The following is a 24,930-nucleotide window of genomic DNA, read 5'->3' as shown; positions in this document are numbered from 1 at the left end:
AGCATATGTTTCAGCATAGATTTGCAGTGAAGTAACGTAACAAGTAAATGTTACATATTATATATAGAAGAGCCAAACCAAATAAAAAAAGAGAAAGGAAAGTCATTCAAAGGACTATGTGCCATTAGTTACTATTATTAGTGATATTATTTCCTGTCCTGAAAGGTCTTTAGAAAATATGAATTCAGGGCTAACCTCCCATTGTATAATGAGCACAGGAAATGGAAATTATTTACATAGATTGCTTCCAACAGTGCTATTATGGAATCAAGACTATATTGCTAAATTGTTTCAGAGGTTAAACAAGGCATGACCCTGTGTATACTAGCCCCAGTTCAACTACTGATGCTACTTGGGACCTCGCCAGCTGGCTTTGTGCTTCTCACTCAGTATCTCAAAATAGAAATGATTAAGACTTGCCCTCTCCGTTTTGGGGAGTTAATGAGGAGTTCAGGGTGGAACTGAGCAGAGAGAGCAAGACAGCTCAGCAGTGAGAGGCTGGCCAGTCTCACGTGGTGTGAGACTCCAGCAAGTCAGAACAAGAAGGCCCCCAGACTTCCGGTTTGTGGCAACAGGACTAGTTCCCTCCACCAACACATCGCACTGGAGTTCCATGGTCCAAATCATGCATGCCTGAGTCTCACCGGAGGGGTGCTAGGGGGACAGCATGCATTGGCTGGGTTCAACATGAGAATAGGGTTTGGGAGTTTATAAACCAGTTTCACAAATTGTCTTTAGGTAAAGAAAGTGGAGAGCCCACCCAACAGCCTACTAAGTACAAAAACCGTAATCACATGGCATTTGTCTTATTCCTACCAGATTCCTGCAGCATAACTGTATTAGACATGTATCCAGGAAAGCATATTTTGGATTACATAATCTGCAAATATTGTGAGTAACTTCTTTATAATTATGAGTACAATTTTCAGTATAGATTAAAGGGTAGAATGGTATATTTAAAAGGGATGATTTGACTATAAAGAAACAGGAGGAACAGGTTATCACAAAGTACTTAGATTAGTTATTACCCTGAAAGAATTATTAAAAGATTCCTAGTTTTACCATAAGGTGGATGCAAAGGTTCTCCTTAACCTTATCTTCTCAAGTGAGGCTTATTTCCACAATTTTTGAGCATTTTATTTTTTCTAACCCTTGCTAACTTACCTATGTACTTTCCTAAAATGCTAGACTTTTAAGGATATGACCCAAAAGGACAAAAGCAAAAATAGCCCCACATATTTATTACAGTCATACTCTAACATACTGTAATATTCCACACACTATTCTGAGGTACTTTCCAGGACTGGCCCCGGGATTGCAAACACTAAGCTTGGGGATATCTGTATTTCTTGGTTGTGTTTTGATTTTTCCTCTTCCGCTCAGCCGGCAGAGTGCTTTCAGAAACAGATGTCCATACTTCATAATCATCATGAGAAGCTCATATTCTAATTATATGTGAATGACAGACAGTATAGAGTTTTCCTAATTAACTCACCCATGCTGTTTGTAGGTATCTCAGCCACAACTGCATTACAGCTCTCAGACCTGGAGTATTCAAAGACTTGCATCAGCTCACTTGGCTGTAAGTATGCTAGCTCTTTCTTCCTCCACAAAGGATCCTGGTCTTAATTCCATTTGTGTATCTTGTTTTCCTTATTGTCATACAATCTGGAGCACTTTACCCAAGCAATTCAGATAATGGCATGCCGAATGGAAGTTGTGTGTGAGGAAACTGGCACCATGCTTTTCCAGGGGGCCTTCTGAGCCCAGCAGTAGGCTTGCTTGGCCCATCCATCCGGTGTTTACCCACAGCAGGTTTTCTCAATCTCAACTCTATTGGTATTTGGGGCCAGATAATTCTTTGACTTGAGTGTGGGGAAAATATGTCCTGTGTATTTTAGGGTGGTCAGCAGCATCTGTGGTCTCTCTACCCCACCAGATGCCAGCAGCTCTCGCTTCCAGAGTTGTGACAACCCACAGTATCTCCAGACATTTCCAATGCCCCTGGGGGAATGCCATCTGTTGAGAACCACTCACCAGGAAAGTAAGCCAGTTCAGGACTTTTGTGATTTCCAGAGCATTCATAGAAAAGTCTGAAAATATGATAATTCCTGGCATTTCACCACTTTCCAGCCTGAGCCTGCAGCTCCAGCCCAGATACCTGTGTTTGTTTCCATCAGTTCCAGGGCTCTCTGTATTTGCCCAGTTTCCATAGGTTGGCCTGGTCTAGGGGGCAAAGCCAGGACGTCAGCTTCATGCAGACCCTTGGATATGCCGTGGCCCCGTGCTTAATGTTCCAGGCAATGCTCTTAGTCTTCTTAGACCTCTTTTTTCTCATCTGTAAACTGTAGTCCTAATTCCTTTTGAAGAGTCCTGTTGTGAGGATTAAATCACAATGCACATATGAAGTGCCACATGCAGAGCCCCTGGCATATAGTAGGTGCTCATGTTAACTCCCTCTCTAAATCCTACATCAGGAATTCTGAGAGGAAGATGAAATGGTACCTAGCTTCAAAGGGAAAAGGAAGGAAGGCAAATTTCCCCTTCATCTAATATTTTCTCGGAAAACACCATATATAGTTAAAAACCAGAGATTTGAATATTTAAATATTTTCAGTCTTTCATCTTCAAAGCCCTTCATGAGTTTGTACAGACCTTACAATCACATGAACGTCATGAGACCGCTGAACCATTCGTGATTTCCTGAGCCTTTGTCCATTCATTCTTCATTTGGTCAGTCAGTAGGTCTAAGCATTTATGGAGCCCGTACTCAGTCAGTCAATCAGTGCAGCTTGTGCCAGACCCAAGTATCCAGAGGTGAAGGGTATGACCTGGGTCTTTAAGTCCAGTGGGAGGTGGAAGCAGGAAGAGGAAGCAAGCAGCATAGACCTGACAAGTGCTGGCAAGGGGCTTGTAGGGATTTGGAGCAAAGGACAGCTCCAACCATGGGGAGCCGGAAACGCTCTTGAGGGAGAGAAGGGTGCCGAGTGTGGAAGGGCAGCAAGATCAAGGGCAGGTGTTGGGGGAAGCACGATCGTCATACGCCTTTTATGTTTTTCTGCTTTCATTCCACAAATGTCTCTGATGCTGGACGTGTTTGTGATGTGTTTTCTCAGAATTCTAGACGACAATCCAATTGCCAGAATTTCACAGCGGTTGTTTACAGGATTGAAGTCCTTATTTTTCCTGTAACTATTCCTCTACATTTCGATACATCTGTCTATAAATTGCAAGGACACCAAACACTAGCTTACGCACAGGGCTTTAAAAAAATCAAGTTAAAATTTGTATTACTCAAAACCTTTCCTGTCTTTCCAGCCACAATATTACTGATGCTACTTCCTGGCCGTATCTCCAGGTATATTTCGAGTCTACCAGTTGATTTCTTTTTTAATTTCCTTTAGTCCTCAGGGATGTTTTTATCTGCAGTTTTTGACCAAAGATACTATTCATGTTTATCTCCTGACTACATATAAGTCTGTTAGAATCTCCCAGGGGGTCAGCTCCAACTACATTTTTAACAGAGTAAAATGTGCCTGTGCCCAGCAAGAGTCACTGAAAATCCTAAAATCTTCATCCTACAGAGCTTTTCTCATAATTACATTTTCCATGCTTATTAATACACTGGAATGATTTATCAGCAGGGTTTTATTATGTTCCTTTACAGTTGATCATACAGCTCATTATTTTTCCATTTGTCAAAAGGAGCCACAATATCATAAATTAATCATGCCGCTTAACATGCTGATGAGCTGTTTTCTCTCCCCAAATGCCTCCTATTCTCACTTCTTAGATTTAATGCAGTTTCCAATGCAGCACTTTAATATTAGAAATGATTAGTGTTTCCCTTAAAAAGAAACTTTGGATGTACGATGCTGGAAATGATTGTAAATTTGAAATTCACAAGGAAAATTACCATGGACTTCAAAGTTATTACCCAATATATACTTTTGATTCATTTCATAAAATTAAAGTGCATATTTATTCCTAGGTTGTAGATTGTACTTTTCCATTTGTGGTTTCTGTGACGTCTGCTCCCTTACCGACACCATATCCATGTCTAGAGGCCATTCTGAAGAGGCAGTTACATTTATATTCTTCATCCTACTTTATCGATTTTAGCATGCACATTTTCAATTTGTGGAAACAGTAAAAATGCTGTTTGCAAAGTGGCAGGTCACTGTGCTTCTAATGTCTTATTTGTGTTCAGGTCTATGGTTAATAACCACTTGGAAGCCCTTCCCAAGGAGATGTGCACCCAAATGCCTCACCTCAACTGGATGTGAGTATGCATTTAGGGGTTAATTTGCTATTTAACAGGATTAAGGAAAGTAATCCTGAAGTTAATTCATGATTACCGGAAAAGCCCATCCATGATCTTCTTTCCAAACCCCAAATCCCGTTGTTACTTCCTGGTTTAAATCTTTGGAGAATTCCCGCGGCTGTCAGGGTAAAGCTCAAACTTCCCCCCGAAGCACTCAGGACCTCTCATTTTCTATCCCTCCCCCCATATAGTCTCTTTCCCTGCCCCCCTCATGTGCCACCAATCCACAGCTCCCCTGATCAATTTCCTGAGCACATACTGTTCCTTCACTTTGAACAGTCTTGCTCAGTTATTCCTTTGATTAACTCCAACATTTCCTTCAAAAGTCCACTTAAGCATCACTCCAGGAAGCCATCCCGGACATACCAACCGATTTCCGTGGCTGCCTCCATGTTCCCGTTACACTGTGAACAGACTTCCAGCAAGCCACCCATTGTCTACACTACACCCCTATCTCACAGTACTATCAGCATAGAATCGTTCATTTACTTGTTTGCCCTGTACGGTTCTGTAAATTCTGAGGGCAGAAACCTATCTAGTGATTTTATATCCTGATATTGACACCATGATCAACACATAATAAGTGCTCAAGAAATCCTTATTAAATGAACGTGCTAAACCATTTCTATTCCTTGTTAGCTTTTAACCAATACGTCATTAAAGCATTTATGTAAGTCTCGCTTATATAAAGTTTCCCCACCACTACCTACCGTTCCCTGTCATGTTTACCTTCTCAGTCTCCTGAGACAGGCAATACTGTCACAGCCAGTGACTCCCTGCCCTGTGACGTGTGACTGTACTGTCCCCTCTGCTCATTGCCAAATCAGGGTACCTATAAGATGATACCTTGTATTTATTTACTGATTATTTTTTGTGTTTATTTATACACCTGCCACCAAAAGGCTTTTAAGTCAATAGAGGTCTCCTGTGAGTGTGCCACTCTCTTAACACTTGTGGGACATAAAAACATTTTTCCCATTTAATGAGATTCAGACTTTTAAGAGGCTACAGTGCTTATTATTTTAATCCATATTTTGACAGTGAAAAAAATATTGAGCTCCTACAAGACCTCCTAAATGGCTTTAAAATAGGGTTTCAAGGGAAATGACAAATGGATTGGTGGTTTCAGTATGAACTTGAGTAAGGTTCAAAGGCAGCAAAATAGCTACTATCATATGTAAGGAAGACTGTCCAAGAATAACTATAAATACAAGTTGGCAGAAAAGTCAACGCTCTCGTTCTGAGGCCCTGCAGGAAGCGGCAATGCAGCAGTGTAGCCGAGGGCGTTCCCGGGGTACGTGTGCTGCCCCTGTTTTAAGGAGCCATTGGCACAGTGTCATCTCTCCACCAGGGCTTCTCCAGCATCAGCGTGCATCGCAAACAAGGCGAGCACTTGTTAGCATAGACGGTTGGACCTCAGTCCTATGGTTTAAGATCCAGGGTCTGCAGTGGAGCCCAGAATCTTTATTTCTAATAAGTTTCCGGAGGATGGAGGCCCCCAACAGCCACCCTGGGAGCAGCTCTGCGCTCAGCAAGAGCGTCCCTGGCCCCCCACAGAGAGAACCCTGGCTTTCCACCTCGCAGGATGGGACACGCATCCTGACTCTGCAATTCAGTATTTGGAAGGCACCTTTGGCCTGAATTTCCCCTTCAGCAAAATAGAGACAAAAATATCCTCCTGATGTTGGGGGGAAATGAGGGAGGTAACAGTCTGTGATGCCATGGTCAGTGTTGACATTCAGACAGACCTGGATAAGGAGGTCAGTCCCACCGCTTATCAGCTATGTGACAGGAAGGAAAGTGCACTTCCAAACCTCAAATTCCTCTTATGTTAAAAGGGGGGTAATGATACCAGCTTAGGGGGAGTGCTGTGTTAGGCCCTCAGAACAGCACCTGGTACCATCAAAGCCCAATACATTATAGTTACTGCTATTATTGTGGCGATGTTATAGTAATTAATAGCATGGTATTCAGCACAGAGAAACACTCAGTAAAATGATGGGCTGTTCTTTCCCTCAATTTTATTAAGTTCTAATATTAATTGGAAGGGAAAAGGAGGCATAATGTCCATTATACCAGCCCCACAATGATTAGGAGGAAGACATAAAACTTGGAATGAAGTAAAAATAAAGCTCAGAGCTGTTATATCAACAAAGGTGCCTCTAGATATATGATTTGTGCAAAAACATTAAAAATGTTTTTCCTCCACACTTTCTAGGGATTTGGAAGGCAATGGAATAAAATACCTTATGAATTCCACCTTTCTGTCATGCAGTTCACTCACTGTGCTGTAAGTATACAATGGAATTCAGCAAATGAGGGGAAGACTAAAGGATTTGGAAATCACATGAAAATATTGACAAGGAATTTTAAAGTTGTGTTCTGTGTACAGCCTTGGTCTGACACTGCAGTATCAGAAAATGAATACATGGGTTTTGATCCTGATGGTGGGGCTGAGCCTTATGCTCATCCGCCCACCATTTAAGTCTCCAGCGGCTCTCCTTTTATCTGAGGGCAATCATCATTTCTGTGCATCCTCTCCGATGAACTGGTACCCAGCCCATCATCACCAAGGAAATGGGATAATGTGTGTGAAAGTGGTCAGCTAATCGGCAATTAGTTGTCACTGCCAATCACACTAATCACTTGATGTCTCTCTCTCTCTCTTTCTAAAGAAGAAAGCCATAATTTTATTCTAAAAGGAAGACTGTCTAATGTATTCTGATTGGCCAAAGGTTCTGATTGGTGATTCTGATTACTGATTATGTTTCTATGGAGTCAGGAAGGCAGAAAGATCAGTTAATGGGCAAGTTTTGCACTGGTAAGCTTAGAAAGTGAAGAATTTTGCCTTTGTTTTAGCCTTAGTTGTCCACATGTAGTAAGCACTTGGTAGTTTGTTGGCTGGGTGGATGTTTGGAAAAGAAAAGTAAGAGTATATCCATTCCTAGTGGTTTAACCCCTCTTCTCCAACAAAGGAAGAGATAAGGCTACTTCCAGGGTGTGTATTTATTAATGAGATTTCAGATTAGCATATTTAATGAGGAAAGAAGCTATCCCACTTAGGAGATGCAGAATTTATTTATTTTTCTCATGGATAACGAGAAAGAACACTGAAACCAAACAAATTACATTGACAGCTTCTATTTTTTTTGATAGCTCCATGTAGCTTTTGCATCACTTTCATACTCATCATCTTATGTGTTAACACCTCTGTAAGGCAGTTAGCTGCTGACCCCGTCCTTTTGCTGTTATACTTGGAGGAGTACATTTCTAGACAAAGGAAATGTAAAAACACCATCCCCCCACCACATTTAAAATTTGTCTGTGGCCCCAGAAACTGCTATGAGGTTGGTTCGAGCATTGCTTTTTCTGATCTTCTCCGAAGGAACATTCCTTAAGCAAGGATTGTCTCACAGCCTCTCTGAAAACTATTAACAATGTCCAGACTTGACATTACACCTGGGAATATTAGGAAAGAAACACTTTCTAAGGTAATGAGAATCCAAACAAGGTGCCACTTTATAGACCACAACCAGCACCCCCAATTAGTTATGGCAGCAGTTCCTGGACATCCGGGTATCCTCTGTGAGAAACTCCTGCCTGTGCTCGACCACAGAACATGCCTCACTTCAGGATTTCAAAGGAGGCTCATTAAGTTACACCCAGATCAATGGCAGCTCCCAGTGAGAGTGGGCGGTTACGCCAGATGCAAATACCAGGGCTGACTCTCACCGTGTCTTGCAGGTTTCTGCCTAGAAATCAAATTGATTTTGTTCCAGAGATGACATTTGCCTCATTAAAAAATTTAGGAGAACTGTAAGTAGCACTGTCTACCAGGAGAATCTGATTGCTTCTTCTTAGATTATAAACTTAAATGACTAAGTGAGACTTCCTTTCCACTAGCAGCAATCAAAATCCTGCAGAATACCGGATATTCAAAATCAATTAAGAAAACCAACATTATCCTAACACCAAAAGCAAATGGAAATTGGACAGTGGGCTTAATATGGATTTAACCTACTCAAATTTCCCTATTTTCTTTGGGTTATTTCATATATGTGTGTGTGTGTGTGTGTGTGTGTGTGTGTGTGTGTGTCTTTGGGATAAGTGAGTTTTCCATAGCTCCTTAAACTCAGGGATCATCATGTCTAATGGCTGGAATATAGTTAATTCTCAATAAATGTTTGCTGAATGAATAAGTGACTGACTGACATAATATGAATTATAATGGAACAAAGGAATGAAGACACTTATTGCCTCTAGGGTACATGAAAAAAATACAAATATCCAGCATGAAGAGTAGTAGTAGGTTCACTGAAAAATATTCAGAGAGCTTGTGTAATTTTTTTCTGTCCAAATATATGTTTGTAGATCTGAGCCTTGTAAAAAGCATCTGGCTTGCTATTAATTCATTGTTACTAATGCAATTATGTATCACTGGAAGTTAAAATTAAGTCTGTTACATTACAAATCATAGCAATTAAGGTAGAGAAATCATTCTCTTGATCTTAATCCTAAAAATGGAAAATAATTTCTAAATTAATCTCTCCCCGATTCTGTATGCCTTGTACTGACATCCAGAAAGGGCTAGGGGAAAAAAAATAACTTGGTAAGAGAATTTGAAAACTAATTCCCAAATCATTAAGATAACTCAATCTAATAAGTAAGTATCATAAGTCAAACCCACAAATATTTAGGAGTACCTACTTTGTGCAAGACGGTATATTAGAACTGAAAATGCTATCATGCGATGGCAAAAAATTACAGACAGCTCCCTCAGAATAGCTCACTCATTCCTCATAGGGACACTTGAATTCGGGTTACATGGGTGGAGGGATTTCAAGACACCCCTCCCAGAGAGCAATAAGCACACTTAGGTGAGGCCACTAAAGTCTGTTCCCCACGAAAGACTGTCCTTGATTTTCAACTTGACTTTTCAATAGACACTTCAACGTGTTCTAGGTACACAAGATCACCATCCTCTTGCTCTGCTGGCACGCTCTCTCCACCTGCATACCTGTGGCTTTCCTTCTGCACACGACCCAGGTGTGCTCCTCACATCTGGAGCATCAGATCAGAATTCCCAGAATTCCCAGGATGTCTCCACTGGGATGTCAAAGCAGCACCTCAGAAGTAATTTGTACATGACCCTTACCCCACTGCCAGCTTCTTCCCCCGGACTTGCTGTCCTAGTGCTATCAGCATCCTTCCTAGCAGCCGGCTGGAAGGCGACTCCGTCTCCCTCTGCCGCTCTCTACTCCTCATACCCTAGCTGGCCGCAAGCCCTGCCTGTGCCCCATTGAAGGCCCAGCAGGTCCCCCCTGGGCCAGGGCCAGAGACTCCTGCCTGGTCTCTCTCCTTTATCTCTATGACTTTTCAGGCTTCTGAAAGAATCATCATCCCACAGTCAGAACATGGGACATATGCCACCGTGCTGTTTAATGTCCTCGCTCTTTGGTGCCTGCCGTTGAGCAAAGTCTTTGACGCAGTTCTTGAATGTTAATGTTCAGAAGAACCACACAGGATATGGGCTTTACATTGTAGATGATCAGGCTCCCTTCCAGAGATTCTCGCCTAATGCTTCTGGAGTGGGCACCGTGAATATGCTCTTTGCCAGCGCCCTCCCTGTTCCTGACGCCTGGACATACTATGGGAAACCCTGCTTCAGAATGTACCCTTGTTCTTCCCAGTTTGTCTCCATATCTTCCCATACATTTCCCCCTCTACCCACGTTGGACCATTTGCTGACTCCTGCAGATGTCCTGAATAACCAATGTCTGTTTCTCTGACCCTGCTTAACCCTCATGTGAACGATCCTCTTCTTTTATTCCACCCATAAAAATCACCAAGCTTTGACCAAACACTTCCTAATTTCCCAGGCCCACTTTGACGACTTCTTCCTTGGTGTTTATCTGTACTTCTGTAATAGCACTTGGTTCCATCCTAGCTTTATAATCTAGTTGCTTACCCTAGTTGTAAGCTCCCTCTGTGAAAGACCTAAGTCCTAGTTATTTGTAACTCCCACATATCAGCAGCTTCAAAAAACAGGATCTTTTCTTTGACTCTTAGGCAACTTCACATCTGTTTCACTCTTAACATCTTCTCTGACTCAGAGGGATATTTTGGACCCCTAAAGATCCCTGATTCCTTCTGGGTCTTCAGACATCTCTTTTCCACATTCTGTAGAAATACTTCCCTATGATTCTTTCCAGATTGGACAGTCCTATTATATTCAGTTCTAAATTCTCAGGTTCCTGTGAAAAATAGTACCATATTAAAATAAGTTAAAAATGTGTGAATTTATTCATTCAAGGTTACCTGGGCAGATACTGTGTGGCCAATGCTATCTTAGTTGGAATGAGAAATAAGTTGAAGATGAAGGTCTTAACTTCAGAAAGCTTATAGTATAGTTGGATAAACAAGATATCATCATACATGAACCAAGTAGAAATCACAGAAACAATGGAGAAATCAAAGTGTACATAGGGTACATAAAACAGAGGAAATAAAACAAAGTAAATGTTGAAGCCAGTTTAGGAATGTGCTGGAGAAGGGCTGAGGGTAAATTCCAGGCAGGAACTGGATGAGCAAAGTGTCACATCTGAGAATGATGGAGAACCACACCCATTTGGCTAGTTGGGTAACCAGTTATCAGGTTGGTTAAAGTGGAGCATATTTTCTGTTATGGGATGATGATAATTATGAAGAGTAATAAGTATGTCATTTATTTCCAATGTCATTGCCTCTTTCACTGTCACCCACAGGGACCTGTCTAGCAATATGATAATGGAGCTACCACCCCACATTTTTGAAAACCTGATGCTTCTACAAAAATTGTAAGTTTTTCCTACTCTCATCAGATTGAAATGGCAACATCTTGATCTTTGAAATAATAATGTTCTCATTCTTCTTTCTTCCTCCTTCTAATTCCTAAAGGAATCTGTCATCCAATCCTCTTTTATATCTCCATAAGAGCCAGTTTGAAAACCTTCTCCAGTCTCTGTAAGTGAAATTTAATAGGATGTTGATTATCATTTGAGTGGATGTACTTAGACCCAAATTTATGTTTAAGTGGATATATTTAATATACATGAAGGCTTCTGACTTGAGCCTGCATCCGCAGGCAGTTGCAAATACTGTTGTTACCATAAAACATGTATTCAAAGACGTTACCATGGAGTATGTACTGAATCTTTATTTTAACCATTCAAATTATGTGAAGACCCTTTCTGCTTTTGAAGCTAGATATAATTCCTTCCTGAAAACTGGTTCATATGCAAGAGTCTCATCTTAAAGTTTCCCAAAGAATTGAATTTTCAATAGTGTTGTTACCAAACAGTTGGAAAAGAACAAATTATGGTTCACCTGTGTTTTCCTTTTCCCTTTTGCTAAAACCGTCCACTTGATATTGATCTACAGAGCATGCTTTTTACTCTTCTATCAGTAGAGAAAAAAACTATCCCACAAATAGGAACAGACAATTCATGTTGTGTAGTGTTTTAGAATTTCAAACATGTTTGGCTTCAGTGCCAAGAATTCTGCCAGTCATCATCCGAGCTTCATGATTCCTTTCCCACGAACAGCCCTTGTTAGCTGAAGCTTACTTGTTTGTTTCTGCACAGAAATATGTTGTTTCTACTACATGACCTGATCTCAGCCTAATGTCTGACTTCATTTCATCCCAAAGACCCATCTTTAATACCATACTTTTTTATTCTTGATAAAGCATTTTCTATTGGAAAATACTGCAAGATTTAGGTTCTCTCTCAAAGATATTAGGGAGCATCTGCTGATGGAAAAGACTGGGTTCCTGTTCTGAAGAAGTTAGAATACAAAAGAAAAAAATATAAATGACACATTGTTTTTAAATATGAAAACACACCCCAGGACGCAGGCTGAGTGACTCTTCCCTGCACTCAGCACACACTGAATTCTGAGGCCAAGACACCATGTTACCACATCAGGCCATTCTACAAGTCGGAGTAGCGATGACCTACTCCGCACTTAAACAATGTTTCTCCTTTCTTTATTGTCTCATTCCTTTTTTCCTAAAGACTCACACGTTGACTTCGCAGACATTTATTGGCCACCCGCTTATTCATAGCACTCTTTGGTACCCAGGAGACAGTGGTTTCTGCAGTTTTGGAAATTATGAGCTTGTAATCACATAATCTCACCATCCAGTGTAAAGCTAACAGTGGTGACAAGTCTAGGAGAAAGCTGGGGAACAGAAGAGAGAAGGGGGGATCCTTTCAAATGGACTGACCCTCTGATGATTCAGTGGTATAATTTCTCCCCTAAATTTCATCCCTGACTGCCAAAGAACAGGGCAGTTCCTCTCTGAAGTACACAGTGGGCAAAGGAAAACTCAGAGCCATGCCAAGAAATCCTTATTTGGATTAGCCAAAAAGAAAGTAATTGAGAATCAAACATCTTTCCAAATAAACCCTAAAGGGGTAAGGCTCTGCCTTTTTAGATTTTTCTCTCTCCACCTGTGTTTGCTGAGAACAGGGCAGGCTCCCTTAATTCATGCCGTCCTAGGGTCTTCAAAGCATCCATATTGGAAGAAGCTTCCGGATAAGCGAGGAGCATAGGGGTTCTCCTTACAGCCCTCTGAGAGCCACTGATGGGGCCTGCAGGAGTGAAAGGAATTACCCTTCCCACTGTTGTCTTAAGAACAATGATCCTGAATTGAAGCTGCTCATACTGCTTCCCTGGTGTTCCCTCTAAAGACACATAGGCCTGTCATGAAATTATAATGTGATTAAATCCACATTCTCACAAAACTTGCTTCAGTGATATTCTTTGGTTGGAAATATCAGCTCCTGTCTGAGACCCTAAATGCACATGGTTTATAAAATGAAACCACAAGGCCAATTTCATAATCACACAAATCACATCTGCCATGTTTAAATTAAAGGAACAAGTGCATTCTATTACAATGTCATTCTGCACAGTAAGGGACACATCAGCTTGGAACTACAGGGGGCATAAAGAGAAATGGTAATTTTCTAAGAGACTACCTGTAAAATTTTCAAATCCTGATATGAATTGGTAACATGAGATTTTTAAACATGGCATTTCTGATATGAGACAGAATGTAATGGCTAAAAAGTTCAGCCCTAAAAACATGCAACCTATTGTGCGTATTTTCCAGAGACCTGGAAGGGATAGAGATTCCAAATATAAATACACAAATGTTTCTGCCCATGAAGAATCTTTCTCACATGTATGTATGCATGAAAAAATGGAGAAGAAAGTATGATGCAATGTTACCTAGGTTTTAGTGTAAACTGTCTAATGTATCACTGCAATGTGTTTTTATGCAAGAAAAGTCTTTTTATTGAGAACTTTTTAATTTTGTCACCTTTGGTCCCTGTTCAAATAGAGTTCAATATTGTGATGTGCTGACATGAATGACAGTTCTCTCTGGAAACACGCTGTTTATCCAATTGAGGCCCACTAAGAGATCAGGGTACCAGAGTGCCACATATTACATGAGATGTAGTCGCTGGCTAAATGGTATTCAGGAGGCCTGGAATCATTAATTCACCTCACATGAATGAGCAGTCGGCTGCTCTATGGTTTGAGTTCCTAGGAAGAAAGGTGCTATAATAAATTTCAGGTGTTACTGTTACTAAGTGTACTGCAAAATTGAGGTAATTAATCTTTATCATAGTTTTTGATAAGTCACTTTACTAGATTTGGCTAAAGTGCACTATGGAAGTTGTGTTAATATATGTGCTTATGACATGATCATTTCTTTATCAACTGCATAATCTCTGTGTTCATAATCTCAAAAGTTAACCCTTGTTATCCACAACAATAGGGAGGATTCTGATCTAAGATTACAAGTTGGGTGCAGCCAGTGGATGAAATGGTTGGTGCCAAGGTGCTCTTTTGGGAGAACATTTTGTTTATATCTGTGCAGCAGGTGGATTGCTATAAGACAAGCATTTGATGTACACTACGTGGTTTTCACCATACCTCTTTCTGTGGCACCAGAAGATAGTTAAGGAAGGTGTCATGTCCTTGTTGCACTCAGAATGTGAGGTCGTTTTAAAATAGAGAAATGCAACCTCTTCAGAATTTGATGGAGAAGCTACTGCTTTAACATGTAAACTTGAGGATGAGGTCAAGAAGGACCAATGATTGGCATAAAATGTGTCAGTTGGTTACACCTTCCAACCAGCGCCATAGCCACAGTGGGAGGAGAGGTTGTGTCTCTGAGAGATGCTGGCTGGCTCTCTCTGAACATAGTGGACACAGTGGAACCCTGAAAGAACCAGGAGGCTCCAGGGAAGAGGAAAGCAAAAGAATTATATGTCAAATGCATTTAATAGCACAAATGATATCAGAACTCTAGACAGGAAGTTACTTAAGGTCAGGGATTGTCTCCTGGTTCTCTACCTGACATGCCCAGAACCACATTACCCATCATTCCTTTGTTCACCTAAGTATTTGCTGAGTACTAAGGACTTCCCAGGGGTCAGGCTCTGTGCTGGATCTGAGAACACGGGGCTGAGCAGGAGACACGAGTGGCTGCCCCATGGAGTTGCCATTCAGAGTAAAGAAGTCAATGCTCAAAAAGTTCGTAAATTCGGTGAGGAAAAGTAAAGCAAGACGAAGGGGTATCAGAGAGACGTGACATTTGAGCTGACCTGGAGGGAGGGAGAAGGCAGCCCTGCCCATATCTGGGGGAAGAACCTTCCAGGCAGAAGGAGCAGCCCAAGAGCTGCCCTGGGCAGGGGATGAAACTGGCCTGCTTGAGAATTAGACGGTCAGCATGTCTGGGTGGAGAGAGTGAGGAAGGGAGGCAGTGAGGCCTCAGGGGCCAGTCCCGCCAGAGTCAGATAAAGCTTTGTCTAACTTGCTGGTCCAGAAACTGAATGGGGAGATGACAGAAAAAAAGATGGAGAGAAATGAACTTGAAAACATGGTGAAAAAAAATTCATAGAATGAGTTTTATGGGAGAAAATCCTAAACACAGATATTTGGGGACTATCAATAAACCAAATGACTTCCCAGTTCAAACACCTCGAGACTGCGCACACCTACGTCATAAATACAGTGATCACACGTAAACCTACCTTTCCCTCTAGACATTATTTTAAGTCCTTCCAGGCCCTGATCAGAAATCTGTTTTAAGGCCGCTGCTTCTCCTCCCAGCTCCAGTGAGACTGAATTTTCCTAGTGGCAGAGACCCTCCCTTCCTGCCCATGTCAGGGAAAAGGAGGCCCGGCTTAAGTGAGTCTATTTAAAACTAGGTGCAATGTAGGAATGCTCCTAATGAGTTACTCTGAGTCCCATACACCCCGAACACAAAAGCCTGACTGTTGGTAAAGATGAATTTAGCAGTAGCAATCTCCTTTTTATAAAACCCTAGAGAAGAGTCCAATATGATGCGGGGGAAAATACAGGGTCCCAGACACTTCCAATCTCATGTCTTCCCCTGACTCGCCTCTGACAAGACACCGAATTCATTTGTCTTTTCGGTTCTTCATTTTTAAAACGAGAACATTACCCAGGGTAGAGTAGTATTGAATAAAGAGCTCTATAGTTACATTATCACTACTAAACAAACACAAACAGACCTAGTGAAGTCACACACCTAACGGAGCTCATGGGATTGCAGCTGCTCATTGTGTCATTGCATGTAAAGTGACTCTTTTTTTTCCCTTTGACTTTAGTTATTTTAAAAACTTTCGATACTGCTCCTATGCTCCCCATGTCCGAATATGTATGCCCTTGACTGACGGCATTTCTTCATTTGAGGACCTCTTGGCTAACAATATCCTCAGAATATTTGTCTGGGTTATAGCTTTCATAACCTACCTTGGAAATCTTTTTATCTTTGGCATGAGATCTATCATTAAAGCTGAAAATACGACTCACGCTATGTCCATCAAAATCCTTTGTTGTAAGTATGTTTTCTATCTTCTGTGAGCTGTGACTAGACATATATTGGCCTTCAGCAATGGCATTTAATGTGAATTATATATGCTGGGCAATTCATTTTTCTAAGTATGAAGACACTGTTCCCTTGGGCCACTCTGTTCTTTGTTGCATAGGTTTGCAGTGATCGAGCACCCACCCCTAGCAGTTATGTCTTAGAAATGAGGTCACGAGGAACCGATGAGTCAAGGATGGATGTAGAGGACGGTCATGTGTCATAAAACTAAGCTTTGTTTAACCTTCAATTATAATAGCACCAATGCTCCTCAAGCCCAGAAAATATTTCCCTTGATTAACTGTGTAATATGTATCTACTGTTTAAAAACTAACTCCCCTCACAAAATTACACCCCCGCCACCACCACTGTTCTTTTAAATGATCAAACAAAGATCCAAGGTGGTACTTTAAAAACATTACATTTATTTGAAGTCCGTTGCTTTCCAGGTAGAGTTGTAGGTGTTTATGTACGTCTATTTAATACAGGATGAAAGATGTAGATCTAGGTGGGAGCACCAGAGATTCGGGGCAACCACACACTCTGTACTGATCCCCCAACAGGTGCGGACTGCCTGATGGGCGTCTATCTGTTCTTCATTGGCTTTTCCCATATGAAATACCGTGGGCAGTATCAGAAGTACACACTGCTGTGGAAGGAGAGCTTGCAGTGCTGCCTCATAGGGTTCCTGGCCTTGCTGTCCACCAATGTCTCCGTGCTCTTGCTGACCTACTTGACTCTGGAGAAGTTCCTGGCCATTGTCTTTCCCTTCAGTAACCTTCGTCCTGGAAAACGGCAGACCTCGGTCATCCTCTTGGGCATCTGGATCGTGGGGTTTTTAATAGCGGTGATTCCCTTTTGGAATGAGGATTATTTTGGAAACTTTTATGGAAAAAATGGAGTCTGTTTCCCCCTTTATTATGACCAAACAGAAGACGTCGGGAGCAAAGGATATTCTCTGGGCATTTTCCTAGGTAAATTACATTTTTTCATTTCCTGGACAAATGAATTGCTGTAGAAATAGCAGAAAGTTCAGCAAAGGCATGTTTGTCTATCTCAGAAAGTACACAAGACTGTGTGAGTTCCTAAAGAAAAGTTCTTGCTGCATATGTATGGAAATGTTTATTAAACTTCTTATTATAGAGATTCAGTAGGGGGAACAAAAACACTGTCTGGATCTCTGGCTGATCTTCCATTATCTCTAAGACCCCTGCTTTTCACGTAGTGACTATGAGCTGAAGGAATTCTATTTTAGCGCCTTGTCCTGTAACCCTACCAAGTTATTCGAACTCATATTCTGTTTTACAACCTAGAATGAATTAGATAAATAACAATGATGAAATTATGGAAACTCACTAGCAGGAGATTATCTATATGAAACACCAAGAAGATTTATTATCTTGGTGAGTGTAGTTCTAAAGTTGGCAATGTAAGAGTGATCAAGGTTTTCTTAATTTCTCCTAATTTTTTAGAAAAGAAGCCCCCACCTTCTCTGTAACAGATGAATGAGAAGATCAGGCATTTAATGTTAAAAAAACACATTTCTTATTTTCCAACAGGTATCTCTCCTGCTTCAAGTTAAGGCCATTCTCATGTCATCTGTTTCTTAGCATTTCAACTCCCCTCAGCTAAGTGGTCAATATGCTTTATAACCCTTTCTTTTTCCTCAGATATTTTACATCAAAATATGCCTGTCTTCTATTTCTTCCAGTCTCTACCTACTGCTATTACCTTCCTTAGAAACCTGACAATCTCAGCCTGGAATTATTACATCAGCTCTTATTGGTCTTTTAGCCTGTAGGGGGCCTTATTTTTCTTTATCTGCTCACCACTTGGGTGCCAAAAAGACTGGGTGCCTCTGTTCAGAGACCTTCTATGACTCCCTGCTACTGCAAGATCAAGTTTAAACTAATCAGAGAATGGTCCTAACCACAGTCCCCATCACTTCTCCAGTGATTCCTTCCCCTCCCTCTCTGAAAAATACACTTTTTTGGTGCCATTTTGATAATACTCTTCACATACCACCCTGTTTTTTAGTTATTTTTCAGAGATATGTTATGCCAGGATATGGTAAGCTGTTCCCAGCATTGGTGCACGCCAGACACATTCACAGACACACACACATGCTCCTTTACATTCACTGATTCAACAAGGATTTAATAAGCACTTACTATAGGCCACGCACTCCCTTGCGGACTGGAGATACAACAGATGGGCCCTCACAGACCTACAGCCAGAAAGGAAGATGAAGACAAGTCAACATCCTTCCGTCACAGGCTGACCAAACCACGAAGGAGGAGAGCAGGACATTCTAGGAGCCCCAAATCGCAGGGCCCAACAGGCTTCCCAACAGAAATGACTCCCAACTGAAGCCCAAAGGGTTAGGAGGCACTAGCCAGGTGACGTCCTTTCCAGGAAAAGACAGTGGATCTCAAGGCCCAAAGCCAAGGAACAGGCCGAGACGAAAGGCGAAAGAAACTGGGTGCAGCTGGAACTCAGTTAGGGGCAGGGAGGAGGCTAAGAGGGGATATGCTCCAGACAAAGAGCTACAGCACGCAAACACACATGTGCACACACACGTGCACTCATGCACCCACGCACCCCCCCCCCCGTGCACACACATCATCATCTCTATACCCACTGCTCACCTGGATGATGACTCCTGGAGCCCTTTTTTCTGCCTGAAGAACATAAGAAAACACAGTTTTAAATTATTTATTTGAGAATAGAATTAGATTTAGAGGAAAGCTGCGAGGAGAGTAGTTTCCATACACCCCACCCTCAGGCTCCTTGGTTGTTAGCTCCTTATGTTCCTGTGGGGTTTTCAGAACATACACTTTTGAGCCTTTCTGTAAGTCTGTTTTTACAATTTGTCCCAGAGGGTTCTCCTTAACAGTTGTTTTTATTTATTAATAAAACTTCCTGACAGGAGGCCAAGATACACCAATTTCATAAACTTCTATAGTGTGACTTTACTATGAGATTCTGTGGAATATGAAGGTTTTGGATAAAAACAGCAGACCACTGTGAATCTGTAGAATTTTATCTTAGACTTTGCCCATCTTCCACAGAGTCTAGATTCAGATGAACATTTTTTTTAACAACTTTGAAAGTATGTTCCAGTTTTATGCTCACAATGAAGAATTATATGATCACTCCTGGGATTTTTATTGTAGTAGGAATACAACAAAGTGACTTAGAAGTCAGCATAATAGGATGGTGATGTTAAGTGAGAGTCTTCTGAACGTATCTGACCCTGAAGAAGTCATATAGTTAAATTTAAAAGGTTTTCTTTCTTGTGTCTTTTTTTCTAAAACATGTCTAACAGGTTATAATAGTTTAAGTTACAGTAAGCAATCTGAAGAAAAACAATAATGTATTTTTGTTTTATGTAGTAGTTTTATTTAAGACCAAAAAACAGCAATACTGTTCCTGGGGCTATTATCTTCTTGATATTCCAAGATCATCTTATTCATATTTGTAAGATAAAGGAATGGGGTCATATTTATTTTATTTACATATATATATATGATTACAGTAATCCCTTAAGGTTTGAATTTGCAGAGAGCTAAAAACAAAAATAGCTTTTTCCCTGTTTCAAAAAAGTTAAAATTTACCTCATGACACATACCTAGCTCTGAATCTTGGAGTTCTATAATTCTTTATAAAACATTTTTGTATTTGAGGTATCTTTTTGATCTGGTAAGCTCAATTCCTTTTGCTTTTCCCAGCACAGAGCCCTGGATTTAGGGTTTTAGCTGATTAACACTGGGCTTATACAAAAGAATGCTCCTTAGAAATACAGCGTAAGAGGCACCATATTGAACACCTAAGTAATACAATGTTTTTCCTGTTGATTTATGCACCTGAGATGTTAAAAGGTGTGAACTTTTCCCAACAGGTGTGAACTTGCTGGCTTTTCTCATCATCGTCTTTTCCTATACTATCATGTTCGGTTCCATTCAAAAAACTGCCTTGCAAACTTCGGATGTGAAGAATCACATTAGAAGAGAGGTGGCCGTTGCAAATCGCTTCTTTTTTATAGTGTTCTCTGATGCCATCTGCTGGATTCCTGTGTTTGTCATTAAAATTCTTTCCCTCTTCCAGGTGGAAATACCAGGTCAGTCCCTTCGGTTATTCCGCAGTACATTGTGCCTTCTTATGCTCTTTGTTTGGCAAGGTCAAAATACAATGACTTATGTATAGTAAATGCTCCATAAATACATACAACTTCAGTAAAACCAGTTATTTCCCTCAATGCTTTATAATCAGTATTCTAAGATACCAACTGGGTAGGAGTGCAATTCAGACAAGAATAACAAAAAACAGGAGCTAGAAAAACATTAACTCTTAGTGTCTTGCTCCTACCTGAGACATATAATGGTTCTTGACCAACTGTACACATAAAATATCAAAATGAACATGCGCAGGTTCCACCCTGAGCTTCTTAGTTTAACCTATAGGGACAAAGGGATATACATGGGTGTTGTGGAAAACTTGCCTAGGTGACCCTGAGGCACACATACACCTCTGGTTAAGAACCACCAGTCTGCGTCTGGCCCTAGCCCTGTGGTTGTCACACTGGGCTCCACTCTGTGGAGTGCTGGATGTTTGCAAACCCTCACACTAGTTAGAAATTTATCAGGTCGCCCTTTCTGGGACCTGGAAGTCATAGCCATCTAGGGGCCACCCAGAGCTCACGGCTGCCTTCCTGTGAACCAGAGTTTGTGATCATCTTCAACTCATTGTTTCAGGCTATCGCAAATCTCTTTGGAGAGAGTTCCACCAGAGCAGAAATTGTGCTTATTTGTCTTGGTACCCTGGCATCAAGCATGTGGTTGACATGTCGGAAGCTCTTATAAACGAATGATGAATTTACAAGTAACAGCTGTCACAATTTATGCCACTCTGGCTTGTACACAAAGTCATGGGAGGCCTTGTCAAATGCCTCACTGCAAAATGACACACAGCATCCCCTTAACCTGTCAGCTTAGTCTCATAACAAGGCAGAGATGGACCTAGAGCCATGGAAGATGTAGAAGTGGAGATCCAGGAGGTGATAAGGGTTAGCTACTGCAAAGCCCTTCCTGGGTGGTGGGAGCAGAAGCCATGAGAATGTGTGTGAGATCCCTGATCCCTGAAGAGAAGAGTTAATTAAGTGCTCATGTCCCAGATGAGGAACCTAAATGGACAGTCTCAAGTCAACTGCAGCTTCCTGGACATCTCAACTTCTACATCCTACCCTGCAAATTCAAAAGGACCAAGATGTCCTTTGGCCTCCATTCCTCATGGAGTGAAGACCAAATGCTGGGATTGGCACTAAAATATTTCTCACCTCCCACCTGACCCTCATTTATTCTGTGATCCAGGCCCATTAGAATTATTGGCCTTTTTCAATCTGCCTTTCCTTGATGTTCTACCTTTGCCGAAGCTGTTGCCTCCATCTGGATTGTACTTTCAACCAGTAAATAGCCTCCTAAACACCCCTTCTCATCCCTCAAGGTTCACCCCAAACACTCCCCCTTCCGGACCTCTCTCCACCCCTCTCCCATTCAATCCAGTTGCTTAAATGTCAGCTATATCCTGTTTGCACTTTACTTACTAGCTTCATTTGAACTGCCTCAGATCAGTAGTACTTTCTAAGTGTATTCATTGCCCCCTTCAGATTATAAGCTTCGGGAGAGGAGAGACTGCGTCTGGTTTGTCTTTCCACATAATGTTATTGAATATATGCCTTTTCAGGTAAAGATGCTGAGTTGGTCTGAGAGTGGTAGATGGGGCTGGTGGGGTGTCATCCTCCCTGGCTCCTCTTTCTACACCTTTCGGTGCCCTTCTCCACCACAGAGCTGGCTGTGGAAGAGGCAGCCCATGTGGTGGGAGAAGGACTGGGGGGAGGCAGGAGTCCTGGGTTCCTGTCCTGACCTTGCCACTGAGGGGAACTTAGGACCTCACCTCATCTCACCCAGGCTGTTCTCAGATGGTCTCTCAGATGCCTCCCAGTTTTAATGTTCTTTGAATCTGTTAACTCCTTAAGGGTTTCTCTCCTTGTGCTAGTCTGCTGGGGCCGTCATAACAAATACCGTAGACTTACACAGCAGAAATGCATTTCTTGCACCAGGATAAGGTGTCGGCAGATTCCTGTGGGGGCCTCTCTCCTTGGCTTCTCCTCAGTGTAGCCACCTTCTCACGGGGTCCTCATGGGGTCCCCTCTCTGGTGCACATACTCAGTGTCTCTGTGTGTATCCAAGACTTCCATTCTTATAAGGACACCCATCAGATTGGAAGAAGGCCCTTCTTAATGGACTCAACTTAAAATTTTGAAGGCCCAATCTCCAAATATAATCACACTCTGAGGTTCTGGGAGGGCAGGATTTCAACATATGAACTTGGGGGAATGCTTTTCAGCCCACAACATTCTCTGATTTAGAATCAGGAGATGGTAGGTGATCAAGGGTATCTGATGGCAGCAAGAGCAGTCATCATCCTCTGTGAGACTAAGACATTTCAGATCATGGTGGGGAACTGGAATCAGAAAAAATGTCTTGTGTAAACATTATCAGACCACACTGCCATTCTCTATGTTTATAGTGTGTACTTTGAGGTTTGTCTTGAACACCTCAGTGCACCTAAAAATCTTCATCACATCTGGCTAAGCCCCTTCTTCCTTGCCTGGCTTCTCACGGTGTTGCCAGAAATGCACCCACTGTCCTACGCCCATTCTGGTCCCCACCAAGAACTCTGGTGGAGGCTTCATGTCACCGACAGCAGTGGGGTCAGCCCAAAAAGATAAGCCAGCATTAGCCCTGCAATCTCAGGGGAGTCCTGAGAGTGTCCCCATGACACTGAGTGGGAAGTCTCTTTCCTGAGCCGGTTCCTTGGTGGACCCAACAGGCAAAAAGCAACTTACCCTGTTTTATTTCAGTCATGAACTGTGCCTAGTTTCTCCTTTTTTAAAAATTAAAGTCAAATAATATAGTAATATGAAACTTTAATAAGTCTAAGATATGCCAAATATAGATCTTTTTCTTCCCTATTCATTCCAGTTAAAAATAAATAAATAGGGACAATAAAGAGAGATGGGTTGGGAAGAAAGAGGGGTAGACATAGAGAAAGGAGATGGGGGACAGGTCAGGTGAGCAGTCAGAGAAGAATCAGAAAAAAGGAGGAAAACCAGAAAGGTTGGAAGGAAGGAAGAGGGCAAAGAGGAACAAGTCATGGGGTTTGCAGGGTAAGAAAATTACAGGGGGGATGACAGAGAGTGAGAGGCATAGTACCTCTGGTCTCACCATCCAGCTTCTATCTGGAGCTCTTTGAAAAGGGGGAGGAGGCCTCCTACTGGGGGTGGAGTGGAGAATCAGCCTCAGGCACTGATGCTGAAAAGGGATGTCAGCAGAGCTGACACTGGCCCAGGCCCCTGATGTCCATCCAGTAAGTTACGGGGGCCCCCTTTCACACAGAAGGCAGGGGAGGTCTAGGGAGCTGAGACAGTTTGCCCACAGTGACATAGCTAAGAGGCGTCTTAGCTGCATGTAACAGGGAAATCCACTTCCTCCGAACCAAGCAAATGATGTATTTGGAAGGTACAGCATCATCCCAGATTTTATCCTCACAAAGAACATTTTGTGGCATCTTTCCCTTAATATTCTTTTAGCATTTGTGAGGCTCTACATAAAAGGACTTCCTTAAGTTTGGAGATGCCTTCCTTTCTGCCCTTCAAACTGTCAGAGTCCTGTCTACTGAGAATCCCTGGAATATGAGGGGGGCAAGAAGGCCTTCAGGGCTGCAGTTAGGGTCAAGGTCAGATCTGACCCAGCTCCGCAGTTTCCTGAACACTGTTCCACTGGTTAAGAATGATTCCCTCATTTTCTTATTTTTTTATAAGGAAAGACAATAATAACAAATATACCACTACATACCAATTTATCGTTTGTGAAATGCATTCACACATTTCCTCTCCGTTGGCCTCACAACAACCCATGAAGTGGTTACTGACATTCAGAGATGTTAAATGGTAGGAACTTGAATTCATTGCTTCCATAAATATTCAATAAGGTGAGAGAAAACTTAAAGGAACTAGGCAGCCTTCTCGAAAATACCCCTGACTACACAAGGTCATGTGCCTTTTGTGTCTCTTTAAAATGCCAATTTCTGCTTTTCATTCTCTGCTTCCTTCTCCAGGCACAATCACTTCCTGGGTGGTCGTTTTCTTCCTGCTGGTCAACAGTGCCTTGAACCCCATCCTTTACACACTCACAACCAGCTCTTCAAGGACAAGTTTAAACAGCTACTGCACAAACATCAAAGGAAATCAATTTTCAAAACTAAAAACAAGAGTTTATCCACGTCCATTGTGTGGACAGATGATTCCTCTTCACTTAAACTTGGGGTTCTGAACAAAATAGCCCTTGGCAATAGTATGGGGAAACCAATTTCCTAATAATGGTTTTGCCTCACTGGACATTGGTGGGCTACCTATAAAAAAGTACAGCACTTGGACAATGACATCTGCAAAGCCTTTCAGCTTTACCAATGGCCAAGCTTTCTGCAAGGAGGGCACAACCGAATGCCTGCTGGGACTGCATTCTGGCGGCAGCTTTACTACTTACAAGCTGTGCTGAGAACTGTACCTGAGGGTTCTTCTCACCCTGCATCCTTG

General features: G+C 41.9%; 1 protein-coding gene across 1 annotated transcript in view; it reads left to right on the top strand.

The window, feature by feature from the left end:
- Window positions 1-24,711, top strand: part of LOC140848888 (relaxin receptor 2-like) — a 43,446-nt gene extending 18,735 nt beyond the window's left edge. Inside the window, 14 exon segments of the mRNA XM_073233921.1 lie at window positions 820-891; window positions 1,511-1,582; window positions 3,117-3,188; window positions 4,211-4,282; window positions 6,543-6,614; window positions 8,069-8,140; window positions 11,089-11,160; window positions 11,261-11,326; window positions 13,482-13,553; window positions 16,015-16,244; window positions 16,838-17,248; window positions 20,176-20,394; window positions 24,453-24,533; window positions 24,536-24,711. Coding sequence (XP_073090022.1) covers window positions 820-891; window positions 1,511-1,582; window positions 3,117-3,188; window positions 4,211-4,282; window positions 6,543-6,614; window positions 8,069-8,140; window positions 11,089-11,160; window positions 11,261-11,326; window positions 13,482-13,553; window positions 16,015-16,244; window positions 16,838-17,248; window positions 20,176-20,394; window positions 24,453-24,533; window positions 24,536-24,711 — 1,759 coding nt within the window.
- Window positions 24,712-24,930: the final 219 nt, after the last annotated feature.

This window comes from Manis javanica, chromosome 1 (assembly GCF_040802235.1).
Source record: "Manis javanica isolate MJ-LG chromosome 1, MJ_LKY, whole genome shotgun sequence".
NCBI classification, from domain to species: domain Eukaryota; kingdom Metazoa; phylum Chordata; class Mammalia; order Pholidota; family Manidae; genus Manis; species Manis javanica.
Note: the sequence above shows the minus strand (reverse complement) of the source record. Positions and strands in the feature narration are given on the sequence as shown.